The sequence below is a fragment of the Mesocricetus auratus genome, unplaced genomic scaffold, assembly GCF_017639785.1.
Source record: "Mesocricetus auratus isolate SY011 unplaced genomic scaffold, BCM_Maur_2.0 Super-Scaffold_100691, whole genome shotgun sequence".
NCBI lineage: Eukaryota > Metazoa > Chordata > Mammalia > Rodentia > Cricetidae > Mesocricetus > Mesocricetus auratus.
The window spans coordinates 29,040,035-29,055,301 of NW_024429267.1; the positions used below are offsets into that span (position 1 = coordinate 29,040,035).

General features: G+C 49.0%; 1 protein-coding gene and 1 pseudogene across 1 annotated transcript in view; both read left to right on the top strand.

The window, feature by feature from the left end:
• Positions 1 to 15,267, top strand: part of Rasgrf1 (Ras protein specific guanine nucleotide releasing factor 1) — a 106,618-nt gene that overhangs the window by 42,709 nt on the left and 48,642 nt on the right. Inside the window, exons 6-9 of the mRNA XM_013121001.3 lie at positions 8,244 to 8,323; positions 10,911 to 11,104; positions 11,506 to 11,615; positions 13,715 to 13,833. Of these exons, the coding sequence (XP_012976455.1) occupies positions 8,244 to 8,323; positions 10,911 to 11,104; positions 11,506 to 11,615; positions 13,715 to 13,833 (503 nt within the window). The remainder of the gene's footprint in view (positions 1 to 8,243; positions 8,324 to 10,910; positions 11,105 to 11,505; positions 11,616 to 13,714; positions 13,834 to 15,267) is intronic.
• Positions 1,261 to 2,839, top strand: LOC101825508 (annotated as a pseudogene).

The following is a 15,267-nucleotide window of genomic DNA, read 5'->3' on the forward strand; positions in this document are numbered from 1 at the left end:
GATGAGAAAAAAAAAAGAAAACAACACAGACTAGTATCTCTCATGAATGTGAATGCAAAATATCAAATTGAACCCAGTGATATATGGATATGAATCCCTAAGTAGGATTCATTTCAGGAATGTAAAGTTCATTTGATTTTGAAAATTAGTCAGTATAACTTACTACATTATCTTGCTATAACTGTCCCTCAGTGACCTTGAGGAACTGGTTCCAGGGCCCCTGAGGTCTGGAAAAGCTGCAGATACCCAGCCCCTTATGTAAAATAGCCTAGGATTTGCATGTGTATTGTAAATCATCACTAGATGACTTATAATAACCAGTACCATGAGAATGTTATGCAAATAATTATCATGCCAGGATATATGCTGTTATGATATAATGTTTAGGAGCAAAGCCACCATAACTAGCAGAGTACACAGGACTGCTTCTGCCCAGCTCTGGCCCCACTCTGTCCACTTTGGACTGGCCGTGGTCATGCCTCCTTCCTGATGGATGAAGGAGGAGGCAGGTAAGCAGGTCCCCAGTGAACTGCTTCCATTCTTCATTGGTTTTCCTGGATCGATTTCCTTCATCCATCACCATCCCCCCAGACCTCTTGGCCAGTGTCCCCTGCTGTAGACTCCTAGAGTGCCTCTGCTGCCGTAGCCTTCACTACATTTAAACAGTCATTTCTTTCCTGTATGTGTGAGTGTGCGTATGGCCAGAGGTCAACTGAATGTCTCCTTCAGTTTCTCTCCATTTTATTTTTTTCCTTATTTTTTGAAACAAGGTCTCTCATTACTCCTGCATCTAACCAGTTTGGCTGCTCACTGGCAATCCCCAAGGTTCCTCTTGCGGGCTTTCCCGGAGCTGGAATTGTAATCCTGTATCACCATGCTCTGTTTTCCATGAGGGTGCTGGAGATCCAAACCAGATCCTCACACTTGTGAAACAAGCTTGATCCACTGAGCCACCTCACAAGCCCAAACAATGATTCATTTGGTTGGGGGTGGGGGGGACAGGATCATAGCTACACACTGCACAGTTCCTGAGATACCATTCATATAGGGGCCAACAAAACTTACCTGCAGAGGACCAGATATGAGTATTTTTATTTTATAGTGGGAGTTAGGAGAAGGAAAAAGAGAAGGAACAAATCTGAGCAAAGTACTGTGACATATAAAATGTCATTGTTTTATTCAATTAAAAAATTAATTAATAAAAAATAAATACTTGGTAGCCATGAGCGGGCGGGTGGGGGGACAGACTGATGGGAGGGCCGGGCAGTAAGCAAGATGGCGCAGACTCAGGGCACCAAGAGGAAAGTCTGTTATTACTACGGTGGTGATGTTGGAAATTACTATTATGGACAAGGCCACCCAATGAAGCCTCACCGAATCCACATGACTCACAATTTGCTGCTCAATTATGGTCTCTACCGAAAAATGGAAATCTATCGTCCTCACAAAGCCAATGCTGAGGAGATGACCAAGTACCACAGTGATGACTACATTAAATTCTTACGTTCCATTCGCCCAGATAACATGTCTGCGTACAGCAAGCAGATGCAGAAATTCAATGTTGGTGAGGACTGTCCGGTATTTGATGGCTTGTTTGAGTTCTGTCAGCCGTCTACTGGTGGCTCTGTGGCAAGTGCTGTGAAACTTAATAAGCAGCAGACGGACATCGCTGTGAACTGGGCTGGGGGTCTGCATCCTGCAAAGAAGTCCGAAGCATCCGGTTTCTGTTACGTCAATGATATCGTCTTGGCCATCCTGGAACTGCTAAAGTATCACCAGAGGGTGCTGTATATTGACATTGATATTCACCATGGCGACGGTGTGGAAGGGGCTTTCTATACCACAGACCGGGTCATGACTGTGTCCTTTCATAAATATGGAGAGTACTTCCCAGGAACTGGGGACCTACGGGATATTGGGGCTGGCAAAGGCAAGTACTATGCTGTTAACTACCCTCTCCGAGATGGGATTGATGATGAGTCCTATGAAGTCATTTTCAAGCCAGTCATGTCCAAAGTAATGGAGATGTTCCAGCCTAGTGCAGTAGTCTTACAGTGTGGCTCAGATTCCCTATCTGGAGACCGATTCGGTCGTTTCAATCTGACCATCAAAGGGCATGCCAAGTGTGTGGAGTTTGTCAAGAGTTTCAACTTGCCTATGCTAATGCTGGGAGGAGGTGGATATACCATCCGTAATGTTGCTCGGTGCTGGACTTAGGAAACAGCTGTGGCCCTGGACACAGAGATCCCTAACGAGCTACCGTACAATGACTACTTTGAATACTTTGGACCGGACTTCCAATATGACCAACCAGAACACTAACGAATGCCTGGAGAAAAATAAGCAGAGGCTCTCTGAGAACTTGAGAATGCTGCCCCATGCTCCTGGCATCCAAATGCAGGCAATACCTGAGGATGCCATCCCAGAGGAGCGTGGTGATGAGGACGGAGAAGACCCTGACTAACGCATCTCCATCTGCTCCTCTGACAAGCAAACTGCCTGTGAGGAAGAATTCTCCGATTCAGATGAGGAGAGAGAAGGTGGTCACAAGAACTCTTCTAATTTCAAAAAAGCCAAAAGAGTCAAAACAAAGGAAGAAAAAGTAAAAGATCCAGAAGAGAAAAAAGAAGTCACCAAAGAAGAGAAGACCAAGGAGGAGAAGCCAGAAGCCAAAGGGGTCAAAGAAGAGGTCAAGCTAGCTTGAGCAAGATCTATGGCTCTGGCCTCTCCCCAAGTTCCCCACTTCTCCCCAATCTCAGATTTTATATTTTCTATTCCTCTGTGTATTTATATAAAATATATTAAATATAATGTCCCCAGGGACTAGACAGGAACCAGGGACCAGAGCCCAGTGTAGTGGTGCTGGGGGAGCTCTTGTCAAAGCCGCCTTGTCCATCCTGCTCAGGTCTTAGTTTTGAACCATGTATGGTGAAAAGAAAACAACCGGAAGACAAAATCCTGCACTGCCAAGTGCCTGCTTTGGGAACTCTGTTAAGATGCCCTTATTAAGCTTTCTAGAAGGGGTAACAGAGTCTTCTGGGACCCCTTATTTTCAGGCTTAGGTAATATCAGCCATTTTTAGATTGCTTCTGTTTATACCTTCCCACTGGACTCAGGCAAGCAGAAAAACTCCCATTGCCCTGTCTTTCCACCAACTCTGCAGGTGGAGGTTTTAGCCTAGCTTCCATTTTGTGAGACTCTTTATAATAAATAACACATATCTATACCCTCCTGAAAATAAATAAATAAATACTTTAGTGCTTGTGGACCCTACCTTCCCCATGGCAACTAAGCAATAATAGAAACATAAACACATGGGGTAGCTCTGTTCTTATTAATTTTATTTATACACACTTAAATATGAACTTCATATAATTTCAACTATCACAAAATATCCTTTTGAGGGTCCCTCCCCCCAGTCATTTAAGATGTTAAAAAAAAAACAGATGATGTGGTGGTCACACCTAGAATGCCAGCACTAAGGAGGCTAAGGCAGGAAGATTCAGTCTTGGGTGCATAGTGGGCACCAAGCCATCCTTAAGTACAGAGTGAGATTCTGCCTCAAAATAACAATAATCTCTAAAAAAGTGAAGATGATACAAGATGAGGTGCATTGTGTTTGGCCCACCGGCCACACAGCTGCTGACCTCTGACACAGCGGGCTTTGAATGGTACCCACCAGAAGTGGTCAGCCAGCTCCTCAATCTCTGCTTTGTTACTGCTAGGATTGCATGTGGAGTGAGCAGTGTCCGGTCTGGCACCTTTGCTAGCAGAGCTCTGCACACGGCTCGAAGCTTTCCACCTTCCAAGGAGTGCGTGCATTTAGAAAAGCTGCATTGTGTACTCTCCTTAGAGAGCCCCGATAAGCTTAGCATTTTAAAAGAATCCATCATCTTTACTTAAACTGACAGAACTGAATAAAATCAATCATTTTTACCTAAACTGAAAGAGCTGAATAAAATGGAAAGCTTTCCAATTATTCTTATAAAAATTTGATTTAAAAAAAAAAACAGCATACTTGGGGCTAGAGAGATGGTGGTTAAGAGCACTTCTTGCTCTTGTGGAAGACCCGCATTGAATTCCCAGCACCCACATGGCGGCTCACAACCACGCATAACTCAGTTTCAGGGATCCAGGGTCCTCTTCTGACTCCGTGGGCACAAGGCATGCGTGCCGTGCACAGACATATATGCAAGCAAAACACTCATACACATAAAACAAAACAATCTAAAGGAATTTTAAAGTGGATTTGCATATATATGGTACTACGCTCTCTCTCCCCTCCATCCCCTCCTCTCTCCGACTCGCCTTCTCCCAACCAGAACTCCCAGTACATACCAAGAGAAAAGCCTATGCAAAACTCAGGCAAGAAAAACTTGGGTACCGTGGACAGAAATAAAAGCAGAGTGGCAGAAGCAAAGCGAGAAAGACGGAAGGATCCATGAGACAGATGGGGAATGGGGTGCAGGCCAAGCCAAGGCCACTCCAGATAAGCAGCTCGGGTGTTCAGGATTGTTGTGTTAAGAGAGTGGGAGAGCTGGAGGCAGGAGCAAAAGTAAGGGGACCATTGAGGAACCCACTAGCAGTCCTCTGGGCACAGATGATAGGTGTTATTGAGAGCAGAGTGTGCAATCTACAACATGATGGGCTAGGTGGAGGGATTGAGAGGCTGGCCAGCTAGAGCTGCTATTCAGTGAGAAGAGAAGCAGATGGAGGAGGAGGAGCTGTGCTGCATAAGTTAGAAGTCATAAACTATGGCGATGAGTGCAGAGTCCAGGGAGTTTTTAATCCAGAGAGGTAGCTTTTCCCATTGTCTACAGAACAGCTTAAAAACATAAGCAAATGATCCTGCTCACAATAGAACCAACGGCATGATCATGCAAAAATAAACAGAGGATCCAAATGATGAGGACATAAAGAAGGACTCAGAAAGCACACAAGTGGGGTTTGGGGAGATGGCACAGTTGGTATTCAGGTCTGAGTTCCATCATGTGAAAACACTGAAGGCGGCAGTGTGTACCTGTAATCTCAGCACTGAGGTGGCAGAGAAGGTAGAACTCTGGAGACCAGTGGCCCGCCAGCCTAGCTTACTTGGTGACTTCAGGCCAGTGTGAGACCCTATATCAACATAAAGTTGACCGCGTTCATGACCTCCATATGCGTACACGCCTGCAAAATGTGTGTGCATGCACAGAGAGAGGGGAGGGGAAAGATTAGAAAGATTCCATTTCAGAGATGTCCTTTCACCAAAAATGTTCTCCAAATTTAATATAATCCAACTCAAGGTGTAAGCTGGAAAAATGATTTTAAAGTTTGCATGGACAGTGAGAGACACGTACCCTCCCTGCAGTTAAAGTATGTTATAAAGGGGATGGGAAATGGCTGGGTGAGGAAATCACTTGCTGTATAACCATGAGAGCTGAAATTCAGATCCATCACTGTGGTGGATACCCGTGTCTGCTTCCCAGCTCCCCGCCACAGTGCTGGCTGTAGGCGTATGCTACCACATCCAGCTTATGTGGGCTCTAAGAACGCCAACTCTGGTCACCACGCTCATTCGGAAAGCACTTTGCCCACAGAGCAGTCTCCAGTAACCAATAGTGGATTTTTTAAAGCAAATCTAGTCAAGATGAAACGATTGCTTTTTTTTCTTACAGGGTGGGAAACACTGGGGATTTCTGGCTTGTCAGGTTATGTAATCCTTAGAGACCACGCTTGTAGGGATGCCTCATTTTCTGCAGCATGTCCCTTTCCACTCCGCTGATCAGAAGTGACTTCTCGAAGTGCACCCTTCACTGGGCACATCAACCAATACAGGCTAAGTTTGTGTCTCTCACATCTCGGTAATTCTTAGAGAATTTCAAACTCTATTATGTTCTGATGATCTGTGATCAGTGGCCTTTGATGTTATGACTTAATTGCTTGGGGTGCCATGAACACTAGGGTGATGCATTTGACATGATAAATGCCACATGTGCTCTGGCTGCTCCCCCAGTGGGGTCTTGCTCTATCTCTCTGGCCTCCCTATCCCCAGAGACACAATACTGAAATTGGAACAATAACTCTACAGTGGCCCCTGAGTGTGTGAGTAAGCAGCCTTAGTATCCTATTTTGAATCAAAAGCAAAAACATCGCTCAGTGAGAAAACCATGCTGAGAGCTGAGTGGCCTGAGAGCCGGGCTTCTTGCAACAGTTAACCAAGTTGTGAAGGCAAAGGAAAGGCCTTGGAGGAATGAAAAATGCTGCTCCAGGTCTGGAGAGATGGCTCTGTGGCTAAATACCCCTTCCGCTCTTGCAAAGGTCCCAGCACCCTCCTAAGGTGGCTTACAACTGTCTGTGACTCTTCTAGTTCCAGGGAATCCTATGCCTCTGACCTCCTTGGGTGCCTGCACTGATGGACACATACCCATACTTGGGCAATTTAAAATAATAAAAGTAAATCTTTATAAAAAAAAAAGGGGGGAGGTGCTGGTCTAGTAAACACACGAACGCCTAGAAAGCTAGCAGTCCTGTAACTGTGAGGGAGACATTCTGAGTGGTCCAGGGGGAAGCTCAAATAAGCCATGGTGTTGCCTGAGGCTGTGACCTAATCCAGAGCAATGCTCCCACCCTCAACTCTGTGAAAGCTGAGAGATAAGGAAGCCGCAGAAGCTAACAGCAGTTCATGGGAAATAATCATTCCTCCAACAAGGGGTTCAAGGAGAAGCATCGCGCGCTGATGAGGGAGCCGGACTGAGTTATCCAGAAGATGGATCAGTGACAGCCCAATTCTCCATGTGGGCCAAAGGACAGGCGACTCCATGGAAGACTGTCACAGCTACAGAGAAGTTTGTGCCTGGCTTCAGAGCTTCGCAGAATGAGTTGTCTCCTTAAGGGCTTAGACGTGGAGCCTAATCCAGTGATCTTTTGAAGGTTTGAGTTGCCAAGAGCCTAAATCTCCTTCACTGGGCACATCTATATATAGCTGGAAGCCCATTGTTGAGACCCAATGTCAAGGGAAAAAAAGATTCCTTCTAAAATAGTACCCGTGATTGACAGTGAACCTGGTCACCCCACAGCTATGACAGAGACACACAAGGCAAATGTTTATCTCATGCCTGCTCATTGACAGTCTGTTCTGCAGCTGGCGCCTCAAATCTGATTGTGTACATAATATATTTTTGTAAGACTGCGACAGGTAGGGATACTTCTGGAGGATCTGGTCAAAGTTGACTCAAGAGCTTCTAGAAAACACACACAATTGTAGAGGGCAGGAAGAGCATCCAGGATTCATGGGAAAGGATGAGATACTGATGTTAGCAGGAGTTTGGAAGGGGATGGTTCCAACTCCCACAGGTAACTGGGAGGCACCCAAGACTTCGACGGAGGGAGTCACCTCTGGTGTGGTGGACACAGCAAAGAACCCGGATCACGAGTGGAGTGGAGTGGAGGAGACGAGACTAAAGGCCTGCAGTCCCGGGGTATAAGAAAAGCAGGTGGTGTCTTCAGGCAGCTCCTACCCATGGAGACCCTGTGATACTCTAATGCACTGGATCTCAATCCAATAAAAAGCTGATAGGTTACACATGCTTTTAACCCCAATGCTGTGGGGAGCAGAATAAGAAAGATGGCTGGGCCTTGCTGTCTGCTAGCCCAGCTCTAGGCTCAGTGAGAGACCCTGTCTCAAAGGAGTAAGGCAGTGCGTTCTCCTATGGTCTCCACACATGTGCACATGGGCTCATGCTCTGGCACACACAGGTGTGCACAGGTGTGCATACACCAAATGCACACCATACATACACACAGACATCACATTGCTGCACATTTAGGCTAAAGAATAACGGAAATGTAACTCTTAACAGTGAGGGACTAGCTCTTGTAGACCAGGCTGGCCTCGAACTCACAGAGATCCACCTGCCTCTGCCTCCCGAGTGCTGGGATTAAAGGTGTGTGCTACCAGGCTGGTCTCTTGATATCCAAGGGTCTTCCCATACTGAAAAGCAAAGTTCTTAGCGTGGTTTGAGAGTCAGCTAGACATGAGATGGAAGCCAGCCTCCCCAGGTCACCAGTGAGACCTTGAGGTGACTCTTCTGTGCCATCTCTGTGGGCTGGCATCCCCTGTGCAGAGGGGTGATGCTCCACCGCTTAGGTGGCCGGAGTCCCTACTGAGAGCTCTGCGTTTGCTGTGGCTGCTGTGTTCAGCAGCGTCCTCCGCAGGGAGGCAGGAAGCCCAGGCAGGAGCTCATCGGTGCTTTTCCTTTCAGTGAGACCATCATGTTCCTGCATCAGATCTTCTACCAAGGCCTGAAGGCCCGCATCTCCAGCTGGCCCACCCTGGTGCTGGGTGAGTAGCCAACCCCCTGGGACCCCATCCTCAGGGCAGGAGACAACTCTGCCCCTCTAGATCATCACAGCAAGACACCCTGAGAGGAGAATGACATGCTCTCAGAAGAGAATGAGGTCTTTCTCTTTGCCTCTCCTCTTTCCCTTTCAGAAGACAACATGCCCACCCAGGAACACACCCACTCAAAAAAGTCTCAAACTCCAGAAACGTAGAAAATACTTTAGTCACCTGTCACTCTGTTTCCCAAAAACAAGCACCCCACACACTGCTGTGTTCCCTACACATTTCCCTACACATTTCCTCAGAGTCTGAGTGTTTTCTTTTCCCATTTTTACACAACCGGAAACTTGGCGAGCTAAACAGTTTGAAGCTTGTTCATAGCAGGCATTTCATTTGTTTGCTTGCATTAGATTATTACATTTTACTGGGGGTTGTATATTTATTTGGGTTTTTTATTGTTTTAAAACAGGGTCTCTGTTGTATCCCTAGCTGCCCTAGAACTTGCTGTGTAGACCAGGCTGGCCTTGAGCTGGTAGAGATCTGCCTGCCTCTGCCTCCTAAGTGCTGTAATTAAAGGTGTGCGCCGCCACATCTGACAATGCAGTGACATTTTAACTCAACGTTGTAGGTGGAGCACTTTTTTCACACCCAGTTTTCCCATGCTGAGTTTTTTGGTGGCTGTATAATGTTCTAGTGTCCCTAACTCTACATACCACCAGCCAAGAAACCAGCTAGCTCTTCTATTGGTTCTAAGCTGTGGCAAATTTTTGAGATACGTTTCCAAAAGTTGAATTATTAGAAAAAAAAGGCTCTGGCTTCATCCCCTTGCCTAGAAACCTGTGTTGTTGGGTCCCAGGAATGAGGCACGGCAGTACCCTTACAGTCTACACCTGAGCCAGGCTGGCTGTTTTTTGTCACTCCCTCACATCCTCGCTTTGGTAAGGCAAGATGGACACCAGTGTCCCCTTCACTACAGAGGGGAAGACCCACTGGGGCTGCAGAGTCTCAGTCAGGGCCAGACCAGAGGTAGCCCTCCACGGCCCTCTGCTCTAGATGTGTCTCATGTCAAAGACTCTGCTTTGTGGGGCTGGGGAGATAGCTCAGTCAGTAAAGTGCTTGCCTCAGAGCAGTGACGACCTGAATGCAGTCCCCAGAAGTCACATAAAAGCTGGAGCCAGGGCCGGGAGGGTGGTCCTTACTGCTCAAGCAGAGGAATCAGGTCTGGTTCTCAGCCACCCATATGGAAGCTAACAACTCCAGTTCCAGTGGAAATATGATGCCCCTTCTGGCCACCCCAGGTACTGCATACAGGTGGTATATTCACATATAGGCAAAACACGAAGGAAAAGTGAGGTCGTGGTTGTTCCTAGGTATAGTTGAGGAGACAGTTTTTATCATAGATATAAGGGAGAAAACAGACGTAGATGCATGGAAGGACCCAGACTGAACCAGGCCAACAGACTGAACTCAACCATGAGAAGAGACAGTCATTGGGAGATGGAGACAGGAAGAGAGGAGGAGGCCAAGAGAGGAACCAGGAACCAGGAGCCAAGAGACCAAGAGAGCACATAGCAAAATGGCTGAGTGTTATAGGGAAGAGAAGCTGAGGGAAGGGAACGGAAACTCTGGTTGGAGACATTTAGGGCAGGGTAGGACTCTGAAACAGGTAGTTGCTGTGATGGAAGAAGCTGGCGGCCAGTATGTTAATAGACACCTCAGCCATTTGTCCCGGGTTTCTCTGAGACCTAATGAGACACATATATAAAATAAAATGATTTTTAAAAACTGGACTTGGCATGCACTTATATTCCCAGTCAGTGCTGGGGAGGCAGAGACAGGTGGATCCCTGGGGCTTTCTGGCATGAGCAAACCATGGGTACCAATAAGAAACCTGATCTCAGAAAACAAGGCCAGCAGCTCCTAAGGAATGGCATCAAAGCTTGAACTCTGGCTTCCACATACAGACACACAGAGGCACACCACATGTGCTCATACACACGTGTGCCCATACTCAGGAACATGCACATACAGACGCATACACAGAGAGAGAGAGAGAGAGAGAGAGAGAGAGAGAGAGAGAGAGAGAGAGAGAGAGAGAGGGAGGGAGGAGAGAGAGAGAGAGAGAGAGAGAGAGAGAGAGAGATAGAGAGACAGAAGGAGAGAGAGAGACAGAGACAGAGAGAGAGATCCTGCCTCTTACAGAGACACTTGGAGTTGAGGCAGGGGCTGGCCACACTCCACATGGACCCACCATAGATAAGGTGTGAGCTACACCAAGGTTGTTTTCTTCAGTTGGAGATGGTTCCCAGAGCAAGGTTCCCAGGGAGCCACAGCCACCAGGGTATGGGCCTCTGCACCATCTCCCTAAGCCCCTTCAGTCACAGCTGCCACAAGACAGCCCACATCCCAGAACCCACTTCTGCTCGTGGATAAGACTGGTATATCAGTGTAACCTCCAAAGAGGGATCTCTCTGGAGTGGGGACTTGAACCCAGCACACAGCCTCTCTGGGTAGGCCAATGGGTCAAAGACCTGGGGACATCTGGACCCAGGGTCCCTCTGGCCTGCTGACCCCACCTGCCCTGCAGCCGACCTGTTCGACATCCTGCTGCCCATGCTCAACATCTACCAGGAGTTCGTCCGCAACCACCAATACAGCCTCCAGATCCTAGCACACTGCAAGCAGAACCGGGACTTTGACAAGCTTCTGAAGCAATACGAGGCCAAGCCGGACTGCGAGGAGCGCACGCTGGAGACCTTCCTCACCTACCCCATGTTCCAGGTGGCTGCCATGGTCTTCAAGGGAGCAGGCTGGGGCGGGGGCACAGAGGGCACAGCTGGCAGGACACAGTCCCCAACAACCCCGGCAGGTGGAGAGCAAGCTGACCACCCATGTTCTTGTCCACTCCAGCAGCGGGGAAGGTGAGGGAGCAGTCCCTGGAGACAGTCACATGGGGCTCCCCATCTTCTTGGGGCTCCAGGCAGATCAGAAATGCAGCCTGCCGTCCTCCTCGCCCACTGGGTTCAAAGGACCGTTGTGGCCTCTCTGTCCCTCGCCCCCGTTGCCCCGCGTCTCTTGTCTGCCATTACTGTCTCGCCCTCCTTTCTCCCTGTCCCTTCCTGTCTCTCCACCTATCCGTCATCTCCCTGGCTCTGTCCCCCCATGTCCCCTGCCACTCACAGATCCCCAGGTACATCTTGACACTCCATGAGCTGCTGGCCCACACACCTCATGAGCACGTGGAGCGCAACAGCCTGGACTACGCCAAATCCAAACTAGAAGAACTGTCCAGGTGAGTGCCTGGCCACGGTGCAGAGGGCGGGCGGGGCAGGGGCGTGACTTTCCTCAGGAGGGGATATGAAGGAAGTCATAGCCTGCTTCACCTCAAAGAACGGGGTCCCCTGACTATGCAGCTTATACACAGGCCCGATGAGCAGTGCTGTCCTACACAGGGGGAGCCTGCAGGACCCTGTGAGTTCAAGTGTACTCATCACCCACAAGAGGGAGCTTCCAGTCACTTCCAACACCTAATTCTCTTCTTTTTCAGTGTCAGCTTGTCAGACCCTGTAGTAAGCCAGGTGTGGTGCTAGACATCTGTAATCCCAGTACTCAGAAGGTGGAGACAGGAAGGGCAGATGTTCAAAGCCAACCTCTACTACATGCAAGTTGATGCCAACCTAAGCTACATAAGACCTTATTTATAAAAAAAAAAAAGTTGCAAACGAAGCAAGTCAGGAAATGTATACCTTAGTTGACAGAGTGTTTACCCAGCATGCCTGAAGCTCGTGCCCTGTGTCCAGTCCAGTACTAGATAAAACCAGGTATGTTAACCTGTTAACTCAGCACCTTCAAAATGGAGGCAGGAGGATCAGAACTTTCAAGGCCACCCTGGAATCCATGAGAGCCTGTCTCAAAAAGAGAAAGAAAGAAAGAGAGAAAGAGAGAGGGGGAGGGAGGGAGGGAGAGAGAGAGATCAAGCAAAGCTTGTGGTGCTAAGAGCTCACCAAGGGTGGGGTCCCAGGTGACTAGCCTTCATGTGCCCAGGTTCCCATTGACAGCAGGAGATGACAGTTGGATGAGCTATAGCCATTCCAGACACTGTAGTCCTTTAGTCCAAACCTCTTGCCTGGCCCTGTCTCTGTCCTGCAGTCGGCGGGGAGGGGATTCTTCCTCTGCGAGAGCAGCTGCAGAAGGGGACCCCTTTCACACCCACCATGGGTCTGGGTTGCTGGGAAGTGGTCTAGGTCACAACTAAAGCTCAAAGGCAGAGCTAGGAATTCCCACTGGGCTGGGTGGGAAAATGAGAAAAACTAGTGATTCCAGACCTGTGGGGCCTTTACCAAGATGGGTAGTGTTGGGGATCGTGAGGAACTTGAGATGCTATCAGATACCCAAGTGGAGGAGACCAGAAAGGAGGGCTCTTAGAGTGTGGCTCCAGGCTTGGTGATTCACTAGTCTTATACCCTACCCAAGCGGAGTCTGCTTCCCTGAGGTCAAACTGACTGGTCTTGGTGACACTGACTATACTATAGAATTTCAGAAATCAGCAGAAAAGCATAAGATGTGATCTTCTTAAAGTGGGTGGGGTATTTTTCAAGAGCTCCCCCTTTCCCAAAAGTATTCATTGCTTTCCTTAAAAACCTGGAAACCCACCAGGGCAAAATTGCCAGAGAACCCCCTCCCTGCCCCAAGCGCCTATTTTTTTCAAAGTAGTTAAATGGCGCCATCTCCTGGAGACTATGGGAGTTGCAGAAGGCAGAAAAGAATAAATTCTTTTCCTCCAAGAAGGCAGCTAGATAGGTGAAAGCCAGTCTTTCCCTAAGCCAACAGAATTGGCAGGAACTCCCAAATCTCAGGCCATTCTAGGCCCCATGCAAAATTAAAAGTACAGCCACACAAAGATGTGGGAGAAAGATCTGGGACATAGCAGTAGTGGTAGAGCGCTTGACTAGTATCCTCAAGTCCCTGAGTTCAAATCCCAGCGAGGGGGAGAGGACAGCCTGAGGAAGAGAGCACAGGGGTAATGAGCTTTGCTTGCTCTATGGGTGAGGACACTGTATAGTGAGACGTGAGTAACAGGGGTGTCTGGGCTCACTCACACCTCCCTCCTGGCCTGGACCTGCTATCTATCCTACAGTGTTCAACACTGAAATGTGACTGGCCTGCGTCCTGGCTGTCAATTTCCATTTCAGCTTTTCTAAAATAATACCTTGGACTGCCAGGGTATTAAACCAGATGGAGCCTGGGCAGTTGGCACTCAATCGAAATGCGTCGCCTTCACCTTCTTATCTGCAGGTCCCACCCCCAGCCTCTCTTCCTGGGTCTGCCCAGAGAGCACGGCATTCCCCTCCCTGGAAGTGGCACAGTGCCCCTTACTTCCTGTCTCCCCAGGATCATGCACGATGAAGTCAGCGAGACGGAGAACATCCGTAAAAACCTGGCCATCGAGCGCATGATCATCGAGGGCTGTGAGATCCTTCTTGACACCAGCCAGACCTTCGTGCGACAAGGTAGGGCAGCTGTACTGCGCCCCCACCGAGGGGTCCCTGGGAGATGGGCAGCACTTGAGGACATCCCCAATGGACTGGCCTGCAACTGTGGTTGTGGCGTGTTCTAGACTGCTCGACGTACAATAGCTCTACACGAAAGCAGAATCTACACACACACACACACACACACACACACACTATTGCTTTTCACGGTTTCCCTCATGCCAAATATGAGTCTGCCACCTACGTTAACCCCAGGATTTTTTTTTTTTTTTTGGTTTTTCGAGACAGGGTTTCTCTTGTATATCTTTGGAGGCTGTCCTGGAACTAGCTCTTGTAGACCAGGCTGGGCTCAAACTCACAGAGATCCTCCTGCCTCTGCCTTCCAAGTACTGGGATTAAAGGCGTGCGCCACCGACGCCCGGTAACCCCGGGATTTTTTATGTAAGCACTGACCTGTTCTTTTGGGGGAGAAAGTAGCAGACAGAATGAGAAAGGACAGTCACTGGCTCTGGGAATGACAGGTGTTGGGGGAAGTGGGGGAGGGAAACCGTGCTCAGTGGTTCTCACTGAAGTGGGTCTTCTCACCTCTGGCTCTTGCTCACCTTGAGAGTATGGCTGCTGAGCTCCTGATGGCTCGGAGACATCAAAGCTGTGATGCATTTGAAGGTCACCTTGTGGTCTACGGGAAAGTCAGCACTTGCTGTGTCCCTCAGATGGACCTCTGCCCCGAAGTAGACCCCGGCATCCCCGCTGGAGTTCTCAAATAGTAAATAGCCTTGTGACTGGCTTACACTGATCTATACCTCAGAATCTGGCCTCTGGGGAGGGCCTGATATCCATTATGTTTCATGGACAGTGCCTGCATGTGGCCCCCAAGGCCTTCCCTGGGACCTGCCTGTGACACCCGAAGCCCAGAGCCAGCTTTGTCTGTCTCCCTGAGCTGCACAAGGCGTGTTCTATGCCAGAAGCTGCTCCATCACCAGCAGAAGCACTTCCTCCTCCATCCTGGAACAGGACCTGGAGACCCTCCCAGCCCTTCCCACGTTTTAGCAACAGAGCCAACACTGGCATCTGCCCTGTGTGGCACCAGGTCCCCATAGGGCTCCAAGATCCCCAAAGAATGGAGCCAGCCCCACCCTGCAGAAGAAGACCTGTCACCTATGGACATCCAAGATTCAGCAGACACAGAGCAGGGCAGAGGAGCCAAGAGGGGCAGCTTTCCCAAAGAGGCTGGGCAGTGCCGTCTAGGATGGCATTTGTCATGGGGAAGAGAGACAGTGGGTGACAGGAGGGGAGCTGGGAGCATAGCTCAGACCTATCCGTGCTGAGGAGCCCTGAGTGACCGATCCCCGAGGACAGTGAAGACAGTAGGGAAGGAACCTATAGAGTATGTTTGTGTGGGACAGCTGGAGTAGAGACAGCCACCTACTCAATCCAGCAGTGGTTTTCTAC